This window comes from Nyctibius grandis, chromosome 10 (assembly GCF_013368605.1).
Source record: "Nyctibius grandis isolate bNycGra1 chromosome 10, bNycGra1.pri, whole genome shotgun sequence".
NCBI classification, from domain to species: Eukaryota; Metazoa; Chordata; class Aves; order Nyctibiiformes; family Nyctibiidae; genus Nyctibius; species Nyctibius grandis.
Window position 1 is genome coordinate 3107777 of NC_090667.1, and position 15304 is coordinate 3123080.

The window sequence follows — 15304 nt, forward strand, 5'->3', positions numbered from 1 at the left end:
CATCAGACATCATCAGATGTTGTTTGCAATCATTTAATCTATCGAGTGCTAGGAATCTAGATTAACTTTCTTTGCATAACACAGTGATGTTGCTGTAGCGACGCTAATTACCGGGACTGCAAATGACCTTGGTTTGAAATCAGGAACCTCCAGCAGAAAGGCTTGGCATGGCTGCCAGAAAAGTGAGATACTCGTGAGATACATGGCCCAAGTATTTCACAAACCAGTGAGGGCTGGCTGGGAAGCCTTTCTGTTGGGGGGATATCAGGTAGCCCCAGGATTAGGTAGTCCTCACTAGCCTGCTGGCTTGGAAAATGGAGTGTTACCACCTATTACATTCCCACGTTTTCTCCACGTCTAAGCAGACACCTGACTGCCTGCTCTCCCCACAGCAGCAGCATAGTAAAGAGGGGGGGAGACGTCCTCATTTCAGCCCAAAAGCAGGATGCTCTGGGCTTTCCCATTACAAAAGTGGGACAGAGCTTCCCGGGCCATGGTCTCTCTTCTTGGGGAGCAAAGAGCAGAAGCTTGTTGGCTGACCAGCTACGGAAGCAGTCATGGTGTGCAGGGAGGGGGTGGAATAGCCATTAAGCTTTGAAAAACTGGGAGAAGGTTTGGGATGTGTGCCAGTCCCGACTGATCAGCTCCTGTACAGCGACGGGAGCTGCACCTCGGAGGTGGGCATAGGCAGCGGTGGCTGTTGGGGACCAGAAGCAGCTGGCTGGTGGCAGAAGGGCGATGGGAACGGGAGGTCTGCAGGCTCTGCTGCGTTTGGGCCACCGCCTTGGGTTTAATATTTTAAAGGGAGCTATTTAACAGCAATCCCCTTAGCCTGAAATGAAATCTCACAATACTTCTTTAAATCTCTAGCGTTGACTCACTTCTTTTTTTGATGGCTCTGGGTGGATCTGCTTATTCCCTCTGCCAGATGGAGACACTGTGTCATAACAGCAACTGCTTTCAAAGAACGGAAGGGCAGGGGAAGGAGGCAAACAGGCTTGGCAGCAGCAAAAAGAATTCAGCTTCTCTGAGGCTTCATCCTCTTAGTGCCGGCGTGGCACGGGAGCTGGGAGGTCCCTGGGAGCAAATGGATTTGCATTAAAGGTCACTTGAGATGGAACAGGAGCTTTATTGTCTCCTGTGCCGGCAGCTCGTGGTTTGTAAGTCTTCACGAGATTGTCACCGGAGCGTTTGCCAAGGCCACCCCAGCACACTCGGGAGGGTTTTGCTTCAAGGAAAAGGGGGAGAAAGGGGAAAAAAAAAAGCAGGCAGTGCCTTTATTTAGGGATTTATGGGGTAAATCAGCCAGTTCACCCATGGATAAATAAACACGCTCCGTGCTCATCAGCGGGACGGAGCTCTGTTTTGCAAGCTCATGTTTATGGAGCTTATTTGTGATTAGTGCCTGTTTATACAGGTGTGATCTAACTACCTTTGTCAGCGTTTCGGGTTTATGACCCAGCTCTGACAGGAGGAGGTTGTGTTCTGTTAAAGCCCTGAGCTTTTATTCTTGGCAGCGGGAACTGGGTGCTGCCGGTGGGGCAGGTCTGGGGTGTTGCTTCCAGGAGGGGGTTTTCCAGGCGGCTGGTTGGAACTGGGCTTGGCTGAAAAGGGTCGCAAAATCCGGCCGGCAAGGTGGAGGAGTGGAAGGCTGTCATCCCAGAGGGCACGGGGTGCTCAGAGCCAGCACCACAGCTGAAGGAAACACCCACCTCGACCACGTTTACGGAGACCGGTGTGAGATATTCTTGCATGGGCACCTCTGTGCATCGGGGTGTTTTCCCCATCCAGTTCTGGGCCCCATGCTTCAAGAAAGGTGTTGAGGTGTTGGAGCGAGTCCAGAGGAGGGCGACCAAGCTGGTGAAGGGTCTGGAGGGTCTGACCTCCGAGGAACGGCTGAGGGAGCTGGGGGTGTTCAGCCTGGAGGAGAGGAGGCTCAGAGGTGACCTTAATGCAGTCTACAACTACCTGAAGGGAGGTTGTAGCGGAGTGGGAGTCGGCCTCTTCTCCCAGGCAACTAGCGATAGGACAAGAGGACACAGCCTCAAGCTTTGCCAGGGGAGGTTCAGGTTGGACATTAGGAAGCATTTCTTCTCAGCAAGGGTCATTAGGCATTGGAAGGGGCTGCCCAGGGAGGTGGTGGAGTCACCATGTCTGGAGGTGTTTAAGAAAAGCCTGGACATGGCACTTAGTGCCCTGGTCTAGTTGCCATGGTGGTGTCAGGTCAACGGTTGGACTTGATGATCCCAGAGGGCTCTTCCAACCTCATTGATTCTGTGATCCAGATTTGACCATCAAAAGGGACACAAACCCCGGGAAGCCTGAGGAAGGGCTCCCCACTGCTCTCCATGCCTCTGACCTTGCTCCTTGCATGTAATGACTTCCCTTGCTCTCCTGGTGCAGAGCCGTGAAGCTGGTGTAACTCGGCGTGGCCGTACTCAAGCAAGAGCTCCCGGCCACCGGGCAGGGACGCAGCCCTGGAGCCATGCTTTTCCTAGCTCCTGTTAAGGGGAAATCATGACTTCGTGATGGTTCTTGTGGTCAGACATCAGGAGATGCCAAAGAGAGCTTCGTATACAGCAGGAATTTTCCCGTTTGCGTTGCTGAGACAGGAGAAGAGAGCGCTAGGAGCTGGGCTGCTGCACAGCCCGTGCCGGCCGTGCTTGCCTGGGACCCAGCTCCCTCCTCACCGACTCCATCCTCACTTCTCAGAGCAACTGGAAGAGCTCACCAAGCTGCTCCAGAGGGCACGATCTTTTTGCTGTCATCATCTTCCAGCTCTTTTTGTTGGTGTTTGTTGGAGAAAAAGCCCTGGGAAGTGCCCTCCACCACTCGCTCATTCATCATCGCTTCTCTGCCCTCTGCTGCCTGCTCCCCTTGAGCTGCTTGTGCCACTGGTCCCCATCCACTGGGATAACTGGTGTGGTGGTTCCTGGAGCTGTCATCTGATTGTGCCTGTAGCCAACGTACCTCTTGCCACGAGGGGAAGAGCAGTGTGCGTGCCCCGTGCCAGCCTCTGCCCCAGCCCCGCGGCCTCCGAGGCTGTCGGCGATGCTGAAATCGCCTGTTTGGGCTGAGAAGAGCTACCAGGATCTGGACCATCTGTGGTCACTAAAAACCACGTGAGGATGCAGGAGTGTCGTGGCTGATGGCTTGGCCGGCGTTCAGCACCGGTAATTAATTTTTCCTTCCTGAGTTCCCCTCCAGCTCTGTCGGAGGAGCCGCTTCCTTCCCCTCGCGCCCCGCGCTGCCGCAGAGCACCTCTGCGACCTGGGGACCTTCTGCTTGGATTGCCTTGGCCAATAAAATCATCCCTCTATTTCTTCCCAGTGAGAGTGGTTTGAGGGCTAATTAATAGCCCGTGTTAATCTCTGGTGCAGTTTCCACCCTCTGTCTCAGGATTCTGTTTGGGGATGGGTTTGCCCAGTGTGCCGAGGTCCTTGAGTGAAAGGTGCCATGGTGTAGTTGACATGATGGTGTCAGGGCAATGGTTGGACTCGATGATCCCAGAGGGCTCTTCCAACCTGATTGGTTGATTCTGTAAGATAACGAAGCACGATCGATAACGAAGCAGACTCGGGGACTGCGCCGCTCTTTTGAGCCTGGTTTATCCTGCGTGGCAGATCCCTCCTTCCCACAAAGAGCAGCTTCGCTCCAGCGCCGTCCTGTGATGGATCAATATGTTTTTATTGTCAGTTTGCACAAGGTCCCTGGGCAGCCGTGGCCAAGCAGGTACTTTTCTTTGTTGCCCTCTCAGCCGAGCTGCCTAATTATTTTCTATTTGCATTTTGGGCACGGTCTGTGACGAGTGCTGCTTGCCATCTGTCGGAGGAGAGATCCAGGACGGGTGTCATTCGATTCGCTTTATTCCTAAGGTGGAGTGATGGTCGTTCCTGTTAGCAGGACGTTGTCCTGGCAGCGGCCACAACAGCTTTGCTAACGCCCTTATTAGCACTGGTGACAGAACCAGGAGGAAGGGGACAGCGACGGCAGCGAGTTCTCGGTGTCCGCTTTGTCTACGCAGATATTTGTGTGTGTAACAGCACAGAAGGATGCGGTAGTTTGAAGTACACCCAGCTGTTACACCAGAACAGCCAGGGTGGAGTACGTCGGGAGTACGTCGGGAGTAGATCAGGAGTAGATCAGGAGCTCTGTAGCTCCATGCAGTACCATTACCATCTCGGCTACCAGAGAAGAAAGCTCAGTCATGGGCACTTCCAGCTGGCAAAGGCCTCCAGCCTGAAAGTGCCCTGGAAGTGAGGACGGGTGACTCCGTCCAGTGGCATCGCATCTCCATCTTGTGTCAGTGCTCGCTCCGTGGCTGCAGGAGCGAGCACCAGCGCGCTGAAAGCCAGGGCGTGCTGTACTGCCTGCACCAAATGAATCCGGATGCTGGAGTCAGGCTGGGCTTCCTCCGTCCCTCCTCCATCACCAGAAATAAATACTTGAGAATGGAGCCGGTGCTTCAGCCACGTGGGAGGCTGCAGCAGGGCTTGTCCCGCTGGGTTTGGAGGCTTTGGAGGAGGACTTGGACGCCGCTTGCCCACGCTCTCCTTGGCCCTGGCAGCCGCACGAGTCTCTCGCTTTCATGAGCACCAGCAGATTCATGAACAAAGCCAAGGGAAAATATCTCAAAGCAGCAATGTCAGGAGTTCGCACACTGGGTGACTGAGCAGGAATTCAGGGCTGATGGGATGGAGATAAAAAGCCATAAATCTTCTGTTCCTCAGCTACTACCAGAATATTTTTTTTTTTTTGCTTTTCTCTTCGTGAATTCAAGTGCAGAAAAGCCTCAGTAAAACTCGAATGGTTTGTCATCAGCATCCAGGAGATTTCACGTGCCTCCGCCTGCTCCTTCAGGCCACAACTGCATCTTCATCCCCCACAAGAACAATTCTTCTCTAAATGCTGAAATACGGTGCCTACAGTAATAGCCCACTTAAAATGTCTCATTATTGCAGTTTAACTGGTCATTAGCAGCTGGAATAGACTGATTTCTTATGGGTTATGGTTGAAATAATTACCTGACACTCTGAGCCATTAAAAAATAGTTAATGAGTAGAGGGGGAGAAGGTGCTGAGGTGGACACGGGCACTGCGCTGCCTGGGGGAGTTCCTCTGTAGGAAACCAGCCTGGGGTTTGTTGCCTGTGGGATTCAAAGTAAGTTAAGCCTGAGGAAAGTTAGAGAAATCGTTAAAAAATTAATCTGATATAAGTCTGACAACAGTGTAGCCACTGTACCAGTTCTAAAAAGTTCATTTCATGATGTTTTGGTCTGTATACGCTGAGTTGCCTTTTTTTTTTTCCTTTTTTAATGGAGCTGATCAGAGGCTGTGTAATTGCCAGAGGAGAAAGACATTGTGCTCCAGGAGCATTGGCTGCTTCTGAGCTACCATGTTCACTCATAAACCTTGAGACATTCTGTAGGCTTTCACAGAATCACAGAATGGTTAAGGGTTGGAAGGGACCTCTGGAGATCATCTGGTCCAACCCCCCTGCCAAAGCAGGGTCACCCAGAGCACGTTGCACAGGGTCGTGTCCAGGTGGGTTTTGAATATCTCCAGAGAAGGAGACTCCCCACCCTCCCTGGGCAGCCTGTGCCAGGGCTCTGCCACTCTCACAGTAAAGAAGTTCCTCCTCATATTCAGATGGAACTTCCCATGTTTCAGCTTGTGCCTATTGCCCCTTGTCCTGTCACTGGGCACCACTGAGAAGAGTCTGGTCCCCTCCTCTTGACACCCACCCCTAAGGTATTTGTAAGTGTTGATAAGATCCCCCCTCAGTCTGCTCTTCTCCAAGCTGAACAGACCCAGCTCTCTCAGCCTCTCCTCATGAGAGAGATGCTCCAGTCCTTTGATCATCTTTGTAGCCCTTCGCTGGACTCTCTCCAGTAATTCCTTATCTTTCTTGAACTGGGGGGCCCAGAACTGCACACAGTACTCCAGATGTGGCCTCAGCAGGGCTGTGTAGAGGGGCAGGAGAACCTCCCTTGGCCTGTTGGCCACACTGTTCCTTAAGAGTGTGGAAGAGTGTGTACTTAATTCTTCAGTAAGAACTGCATGTTAGCTTTCGATGTGGTAACAGAGTAGAGTAGTTCAAGGGTGAAATACAGATAAAAATTTCTCCGTGAGGAGAAATCCACTGACAGTCTTTGAGCAGCCCGTTGGCCTGTGCTGTTGTCTTTGGCTGTTGACATGTCATGTTGGAAGAACCATTGGAAACTCCTGTTCATGGTAGGTGAAGGATGAGCAGGGTCCGTCACGGAGAAGGATTAAAGCAGTTAAGGTGGGAAGGTGCCTGCTGGTATCTAGTGAACCCTGGGTTTCTTCTGCTTGGGTTTATGGTGTCCGGCTCAGAGGTGTGTAAGACTTGGGCAATACAGGTGTTCCTACGTAGGGAGTACCTGTTGTGGAGCATCCATCACTTCACGGTAGGTGGTGTCGCTCAGGTAGGTGTCACTGGGTTTGTGGTAAGCACTTACGGTCCCGTTGTGTTGGTAAGTGTCCCCCCCCCCACCAATGGTGCTTTGCCCTGGCCGTAAGCCCTGTCCTTCTCCCCGCAGTGCTCCATGCCCGCCTGCGTCACGGCGTTCCACGTCACCTGCGCCTTCGACCACAACCTCGACATGCGGACTATTCTAGCAGACAACGACGAAGTGAAGTTCAAGTCGTTCTGCCTTGAGCACAGCACCGGTGCCACCAAGTTGCCCGAGGAGGCACGGACAGAGCCTGACCAAGCCCAGCTGGACTTGGAGAAGGTCACGCTGCGGAAGCAGAAGCTCCAGCAGCTGGAGGAGGACTTCTATGAACTCGTGAAGCCTTCGGAGGTGGCGGAAAACCTTGACTTAAGTGAATCGCTGGTGGATTTTGTCTACCAGTACTGGAAGCTGAAGAGGAAAGCAAATTCCAACAAACCGCTGCTGACACCAAAAACGGATGAAGTGGACAACTTGGCCCAGCAAGAACAGGACGTTCTCTACCGACGCTTAAAGCTCTTCATGCACCTCAGGCAAGACCTGGAGAGGGTGAGTACAGCTTTTCCTTCAGTGATGCACCCGTATGCTCCATCAGGGCTGCCGTAATGTCTGTCTGAAGGAGCCCTGTTCCCTGGTGACTCAGTGACACAGTTTGACTCCCCTAAAAATTATGTCCCTTCAGCCAGGGCGTTATTCAGAAGAACAAAGGTGCTCAGCGTGCTCCTGCCTTTGCTGTGTTATGTTCCCATCTCTGTGTCGGGCTGGGCTGGTGCCACCGTTAATGGGTCTCCAGCACCAAGCTGTAGGTGACAGGATGCAGCTGCCGGATCCGAGGGCAACAAGTTCAACTCAGTTTTTTCCCCTCATTTGCTCCTCTATATTGCAAATCTAACCCAGGCTGCTCCACCTCCCTCTGCTTCCACTTGCTCCCAGCTGGACTTCCCCAACTGCAGCGAACCGTTGGGTATCTCTGGGTACAGCACAGCTCCAGGAGCTGCCTGAGTCAAAGACGCAGCACGGCAGCTTCGCTTTGATTTCTTTGTGTCAAAACTACACGTTTTACCAGATCTCTCGTTCTCCAGAGATGCCTCCAGGCTTCGTGGGGTCATTCCCCAGCTCTGTTCAACCTCTGCTTAGCAACTCCCTGCCAGGTTTTGCTGCCTGGCCCTGGCAGAGCTGTTTGTTTGCTCTTCTCCCAAGAGGGGGAACAATAAACACGAGCCGGATCAAAGTCCAGCGCTCCGATGGGTGATAGGGGTTTCCATCCCGTTGCTGCCGGTGCATCCCAGGTACCGATTCTGTCCGTCAGCGCCGCTCACAGCCGCCCCGTTGGGCTGGCACGGAGCAAGGGCAAGTGTAGAGTCCTGCATCTGGGCAAGAACAACCCCATGTACCAGTACAAGTTGGGGACAGACCTGTTGGAGAGCAGCGTAGGGAAAAGGGACCTGGGGGTCCTAGTGGACAACAGGATGACCATGAGCCAGCAGTGTGCCCTTGTGGCCAAGAAGGCCAATGGCATCCTGGGCTGTATTAGAAGGGGTGTGGTCAGCAGGTCAAGAGAGGTTCTCCTCCCCCTCTACTCTGCCCTGGTGAGGCCGCATCTGGAATATTGTGTCCAGTTCTGGGCCCCTCAGTTCAAGAAGGACAGGGAACTGCTAGAGAGAGTCTAGCGCAGAGCCACGAAGATGATTAAGGGGGTGGAACATCTCCCTTATGAGGAGAGGCTGAGGGAGCTGGGTCTCTTTAGCTTGGAGAAGAGGAGACTGAGGAGTGACCTCATTAATGTTCATATATGTAAAGGGCAAGTGTCATGAGGATGGAGCCAGGCTCTTCTCAATGACATTCATTGACAGGACAAGGGGCAGCGGGTGAGGTGTTCAGCAGATTGGGAGCTCATACCCACAGCTCTGTCCGAGCCGTGCCTCTTCCCTGTGCTGGCTGCAGGAGAAGGGTCTCTCCCTCCCGGCAAAAGGAGCAGTTTGTGGATGAGAACTGGCCCTGGTGACCCAGGGGACCAGAGTTCCTCGTCACATTTGGCGTTGGTTTGTGCAGGTTTCTGTTTCGGGTGTGGAGAGGCACAGGCGTGCTGCGGGGCCGGGGGCTCAGCGCGATGCTCGGGGCTGTACGATAATGCTCCTCCTGCAGCATCTTCCCTGTCCAAATCCTTTAGAGACATTAACTTCTTCATTAGGTCTGCAGACAATTAACAGGAGATAAAAGCAGCCTGTGTGTCCGTGCCATTGCCGTACCTGGGTAACAGCACAAAATAATCTCCCTGTTTCTCCTGGCTCTGATCCCGTTTCGTGGGTCTTGGTCACTGTGCGCTGATGTGTATCAACAGCAGAGTTAAAGGATGTGCTGCAACAAGGTAATCTCGACTGATGGGAGCAGATTAGCCCCACGCTCGGCCCCGTGTGACTCCCTGCGTGCTGTTATCTGGGCTGGGTTTGTGCCCTCGAAAGCACCGATGCAAACCCTGCCTGTGAATCCCGGCCTTTGATGGGAGAAGTTAAAGATTAACTTGCTTATTATCTGTGGTCAGAAGAAGACAGGAGAGAGATAGACTCCCCTGCGTGGGGGGGTTTCAGACCCAGGGCTGCCCGGTGGCCAAGGTGTCCCCAGTGCCACGGCAGAGCCTGGTGGAGCTGGTTTTGGGGTTCCGAGGTGGCTGCTCTGGTCTGGGGTGGGTGCCCCGGGCGTGTTGGCAGGTATCTGCGGGGCTTTGCGAGGAGCCTTGGTGCACCGAGGGAGATGTGCTGTTGGGGAGGCAAAGCTGTGTCTCTGGAGATACCGCGCTTCCTTATGGCTTTTGTATGCCCCGTGCACGTGCTGGAGAAGCCCACCAGCCCTTCTTGTGCCCCATGGGATCCTGGCTGTCGGAGCCAGCACAGAGACATTGAGGCTTTGAGTCATTCACTGCTTGTTTTTCCCATATATATTACGGAGTTTGGATCAACAGCCCTCGCCTCTAGTCTTGATACATCCAAAGAGCCCTGGTAGGAGTTTTGGTGCAGCGTGGATGGACAGGACAAGGGGCAACGGGCACAAACTGAAACATGGGAAGTTCCATCTCAATATGAGGAGGAACTTCTTTACTTTGAGGGTGGCAGAGCCCTGGCACAGGCTGCCCAGGGAGGGGGGAGTCTCCTTCTCTGGAGATATTCAAACCCGCCTGGACACGACCCTGTGCAACGTGCTCTGGGTGACCCTGCTTGGGCAGGGGGTTGGGCTGGATGATCTCCAGAGGTCCCTTCCAACCCCAACCAGGCTGGGATTCTGTGGATGATGGTGAGATGAAGAGGACCGAACCCCGGGGAACAGGGATTTCCCTGGGCAGCAGGAGCAGCGGCACAGCTTGAGGGGACCTGCTTCGACCCTGCCTAAAACAGACGCCATTTCTTGTGTTTCTGTAGGTCAGAAATCTCTGTTACATGGTGACGAGACGGGAGAAAATGAAACACGCCATTTGTAAACTCCAGGAGCAGATCTTCCATCTCCAGATGAAGCTGATTGAGAAGGATCTTTACCCAGGTCAGTACCGCTCACCAGAGCTTGTTCTCGCAGACGCTGTCCCCACTGTCCTCTTGATGCCAAAGAGCGTCAGCCCCAAACCCCAGCGACACCAGAGCCGCCCCCTCCCCTGCGCAGGTATTTGGGCATGTTGACTCTTTGCCCATCTCTCGTTTTGTTCAGAAACACCCAATAAAGCTGTACCCTGGGTGACTGGAGTGTCAGAGCTCCTTGTTTTCACAGATCCCTCTCCACAGGAATCGGTCGGAAAGACCAAGCGGTTGGTTAGGTGATGTTGAGTTTTTTAAGGAACTGCAATAAAGCTGGTTTCCTTCTGTCCTATTTTTTTGCCTTCTGCACAAGCGGTGCCAGAGCCCGCAGCTCCCGCTCCCTCCTCCGTCGGTGGCAGGGCAGCCCAGACCCCGCCTGCGGAGCGGATTTTCCAGCAGCTTTGGCAGGCGCTTCCCACGGCCGTCGGGTCTGTGGCTTCGGAGTCGCGTTTGAAGCCATCACGTGGTTGGGGTTTCTGCAGGAGCTGGCTGGGCTGAGCTTTCCTTGACAAAAGCTTCCTTTGACTGAAGTTCTGGAGGCTCAGAAATGTGTCCGTTGAGATGTTTGTGACTCGGAGGCTGGGCAAATTGCTCTCGATGGCCAGAGGCAGGCACCCGCACGGGGCAGGGGTGACCGGGACCCCAAGGCATGCTCCAGCGAGATGTGGGTGCTGTACAGCTCGGTCCCTGTCACACAGGTCAGTGACACTCTGTGTTGCTTCATACATCCTCACTGAACCAGCGATACGGGTCCCGTTCCCACCAATGGGGACACCCCAAGAGCCGTTCCCTGGCACCTGGGGGTCTGTGCCGGGGGTGCTCCCAGCAGAGATGCTGCTGGCTGGGGCGGCGAGGAGGGAGGTGCAGCGTGGGGATAACGGGTGGGGAAAGGACAAGAGCACCCAACCGGGATCCCGAGGGCAGATGCCATGTGCTGTTGTGCCAGGCTGCGCGGGAGCGGGGCAGGAACCATCGGGGAGTGCTGGGGTTTGGGGGGATCGCAGGGGATGTCGTGATGCTCTTTGGTTTGGCTGGTTGAACCCGGTGGCTCGGGCGGCGGTTGGTGTGCAGGCTGTGGGGTTGCCTCGTACGTCTTGGTGCAGATGTTCCTCTCTCCTGCCCCAAATGGTTGGTGTCCACTGGTTCGTGTTCCGCTCTGAGCCTGGCTGCTCTTCTCTCCTGGGACGGCTTTTAGGTTGAGCCTGAGCAGAGACTGCTGCCCCTGGGACCCGGTGCCCGTGGGTCACTGCTGCCAGGGAAGGGGTCTGGCTGCGGGAATTTGGTCCTGGGATCTCCAGGTCGTTTGGGCATCTGGGTCCTCCCCATGCCAGGGGTACATGAGGGATCCAAGTGCCTTTGCAGGTCCTGCCCGGAGCAGTGGCAGCATGGCACAGAGGGGTGGCCGGTGTGAAGGAGACAGAGAGGGGCTCAGCCTCCGGCTGCCCTTCCTGCGGTGGTGCGTGGCCGTGGCAGCGCGTAGCAGAGCCGTGGAGAGCAGCGTCGTGGTTATTTTCTCCTCCACCTCCTAACTGTCTCGTCCTGGTCGCTCCCTGAACACGCACCATCATAGACCCCGACGCTGCCGAGCGCTCCCAGCACCCCTGAGCCTCCTCCGTGCCGATGCTCAGAGCTAAAGCCGCTCGGCACCCAGTGGGACCAGAGCTGTGGCTGACCCACTGCTGCCTTTGCCATGGTTAGGAAGTGCTGACTGGTTTGACACTGGCCCAGGTTGCCCAGAGGAGCTGTGGCTGCCCCCTCCCTGGCAGTGTTCAAGGCCAGGTTGGATGGGGCTTGGAGCAACCTGGTCTGGTGGAAGGTGTCCCTGCCTGTGGCAGGGGGTTGGAACTAGATGGGCTTTAAGGTCCCTTCCAACCCAAACCAGTCTGTGATTATGAAAGCGGGGGGACAGGTCCTGTAGCATCCCCCCATGCAGCTCCCACTGTGTCCCTGGGGTCTCTTGCAGAGAGGAAGGAGTCCCCGTTATTTTGCCTGGACGAGGCCAGTGTTCAACTGCTGTTACAGCTGAAATGTGTTGGGGTTATTCCAGAGATGGTTTTGGCACTAAGTTTTTTTTTTGGAATGGCTCCCACATAAAACTCAGAACTGGAGGGATTTATTTTTCCCGCTGACAAATGATCATTTAAGCAGGAGATTTTTAATAAAATCAGTGAGAACTGCCCGTGTAAGACGAACCCTCCTCTCTCCCCTGTATTTTTCTTGCACAGAGTGGAAAGCAAACACTGTCTGGCTTTGAAACACAGCTACTATTTTGACAAGTTCCTCTTCAAAAAGCTCTGCTCGGGTTTCTCTTTAGCCCCATTGTGCTGTCTAAACAAAGTCAGAATTTGATTTTGTAAGCGGAGTGAAAAATGTGTCTGCCTCTCGCCCGTTATTTGGCAGGAACGTGGCAAACAACCAATTTTGCTTTTGCTTTTCTTTCTCTCAGCGAGTCCTTCGGTCAGGAGGGGCTCCTGGCTTGGCAACCAGGGACTCTAAATCCTCCGTTAAGCCCGACTCAGGCAGGTGCAATGCGAATTCCCTCCCCTGCTCGCCCAGTACATTTCCACTGCCGCAGCAAGGGGAGGGCAGAGGCTGGTCCCTCCGACCCAGCCGGTCCCACCCTCGCTGCTGAGGCTGTTGGCAGGGCTGCTGCTGGCCCACGCAATAAATTCGTTGCTTAAAACCGGTGCTCCGAGAGCTGCGCGGCTTGTGCGGGTCCAGCCTGTGGGCCAGACCCTGGAAAACTGCGTGTCTCGCCTCTGCTCCCATCAGCCACCCGTGTTTTGGCTTGAGGGCAATATCCTTCCCCCGCTGACAATCACAGAATCAATCAGGTTGGAAGAGCCCTCTGGGATCATCGAGTCCAACCATTGCCCTGACACCACCATGGCAACTAGACCAGGGCACTAAGTGCCATGTTCAGTCTTTTCTTAAACCCCTCCAGAGATGGTGACTCCACCACCCCCCTGGGCAGCCCCTTCCAATGTCTAAATTAACAGAAGTTCTACCATGGGCTTCTGTGGGAGAATGGCCTGATGGGGTAGGTAAAAACTGTTGAAGAATTTTGTTTGGCAATACAAGTCGTACTTTTATTGTCCTGTTTACCCAAGAGGAATAAATCAAGTAGAAGTTCAAAGCCATTTAGGAAATATTGATTTTTAGCTGAACGTCTACGTAGCTAAGGGTTACATCCCTGGCTTTCCATGGGCGGTGCTGCTCATCCTTCCTCCTCCATTTACGTATGTTCAGTACACTGCTGAAGTTTTATAGCTTTGGGTTTTTTTCACCCTGAAACGCTGCAGGTGCTGTTGCTGTCACTGGCTTTGCAGCAGCATCCCTCCAGTAGACGCTCTTGTCGGTGGTGGGTGACACGCTGCTGGGTTTGGAGGTCCCTGTGTCTCCTGGAAGGTGTTGGAGCAGCGGTCGGGGTCACTCCCTTCTGCTGCTCCTGCCCCACCCGGGCCAGGAGGGCACATCGGTGGCTGCAGGGTCTCCAGCGAGTCCCCTACCTTCAGCAGGGCTGCTCCGGCAGCCTTTCTACAAGGGCAAGTAGTGACAGGATGAGGGGGAATGGTTTTAAACTGAAAGAGGGGAGATTGAGATGAGATATTGGGAAGAAATTCTTTGCTGTGAGGGTGGTGAGACCCTGGCCCAGGTTGCCCAGAGAAGCTGTGGCTGCCCCCTCCCTGGCAGTGTTCAAGGCCAGGTTGGATGGGGCTTGGAGCAACCTGGTCTGGGGGAAGGTGTCCCTGCCTGTGGCAGGGGGTTGGAACTGGATGGTCTTTAAGGTCCCTTCCAACCCAAACCAGTCTGTGATTCTATGTGAAGTTCATGGCCGAGGCCCAAACCTCTTTTTTTATATAACCTACAGGATTCAGATTTTCACTAAGCTACAGAGACTTCAGCGTACAGTTGGCCAACAAGTGGCCGCTGGTCTCCCTTTACTGGAGTTGTTTGCAGGGCTGGTCCCGGTCCCCACCGCAGGGGTGTGCCCCGGGGGAACTTGCTCACTGCAGCATCCCTGACGCCTCGTCTCACACGGAGTTTTCCTTTTTTTCTAAAAAATGCCAGAACAAACTGGGAAGAAGACAAAGGGTAAGAAAAGTGACCCGAGAAGGAAAGGAAGAGATGGTAGAAAAAATAGTCCTGAGAAGAAAGAGAAAAGGAAATCAGTCAACGAAACTGTGTTGGGACAACTGGGTAAGTCTGATTTTATGGGCGCAGAGCCCGGTGCCGCTGGCAGCTCCCTGTTTGGGGGAGCAGGGTGAAGAGTCCCAGCCCTGATCCCTGCACGCCTGCAGTGGGGGTACACCGTGGCCGTGGGAGCCTCGTCCGTCTCTCCCTTGCAGGCATCACCCTGAAGGACCCGTCCCCGTGGTCCTACGGGAGAGACCGCACTGGGGCCATCATCCCCGGAGGGGCAGGGGATGTGAAATCCCCCCCCCGCAGCCCCAGGGCTCGCGCCTGGATTGGGAGAACGCGTTACAAACCCTCTCCTGTGCTCCTGAAGAGTGATTTTTTTGGTTTCTGGTGATAAAATCAGACTTACCCAGCCCGCAGCAGGTCTCATCCCCCGTACCCGTGCTGTGTGCTGATGGCGAGTGCGGCACACGGGCCATGTGGGACCGTGCGGTCGCGCTGGGGGTGCTGGTGGTCTGGGACCATCCAGGAGGCAGGCAAGGAGCGTGGCTGGTCTCTTGGGTTTGCTCGGGGGCGAGGAGATGCCGGCTGGCTCTGTGGATGCTTCACCCACCACCAGCTCTTCCCCATCAGCTACTGCAGCAGCTGGGGCTTGGGGGGGGGGAAGTGAAAAACCAGAACAAAAAGGTCCTTTTAGACAAGATCCTTGACAACTGCGTATGGTTTTTACATGGAATTGCGTTTTTGGTTGACTTCTCTGCGCCATCACCTCCGCCAGCATGTGGGGCAGGAGGGGATGAGTTCACGCGTGCTCAACTCTGCGAGTGCGCAGGGGTTGCACCGGTCCCCTGGGGCTCTTGGACAGTCCAGGGGTGCTATTAAACCCTCCTGGGGGGTCCAGAGAGTTTCTGGGGGTCTGGACCACCCTGCCTTGCTCTGCTTTGCCCGTTGCTCGCCCTGGCTCTGCACTGTTCTCTGCTAAAGACACTTCGGGTTTTCTGGGGCAAATTCCATCAGATGATGGAGGGCTGGGACATCCCCAGGAAAAGCTGCACTTCTGCGAGCCAAGGAAGCCGGGCAGCCGACCCAAAGCTTCAGCAGGGTCTTGTGACCTCCTGGATTTTGTTAT

At 54.6% G+C, this 15304-nt stretch overlaps 1 protein-coding gene across 3 annotated transcripts in view; it reads left to right on the top strand.

Annotated features, from left to right (window-relative positions):
* Positions 1-15304, top strand: part of JADE2 (jade family PHD finger 2) — a 76199-nt gene that overhangs the window by 54729 nt on the left and 6166 nt on the right. For 2 of the 3 annotated variants that reach the window (XM_068409413.1, XM_068409414.1), the window contains exons 9-11: positions 6563-7024; positions 9889-10006; positions 14107-14235. In XM_068409413.1, coding sequence (XP_068265514.1) covers positions 6563-7024; positions 9889-10006; positions 14107-14235 — 709 coding nt within the window. The remainder of the gene's footprint in view (positions 1-6562; positions 7025-9888; positions 10007-14106; positions 14236-15304) is intronic. The other variant, XM_068409415.1, reaches the window with a different exon arrangement.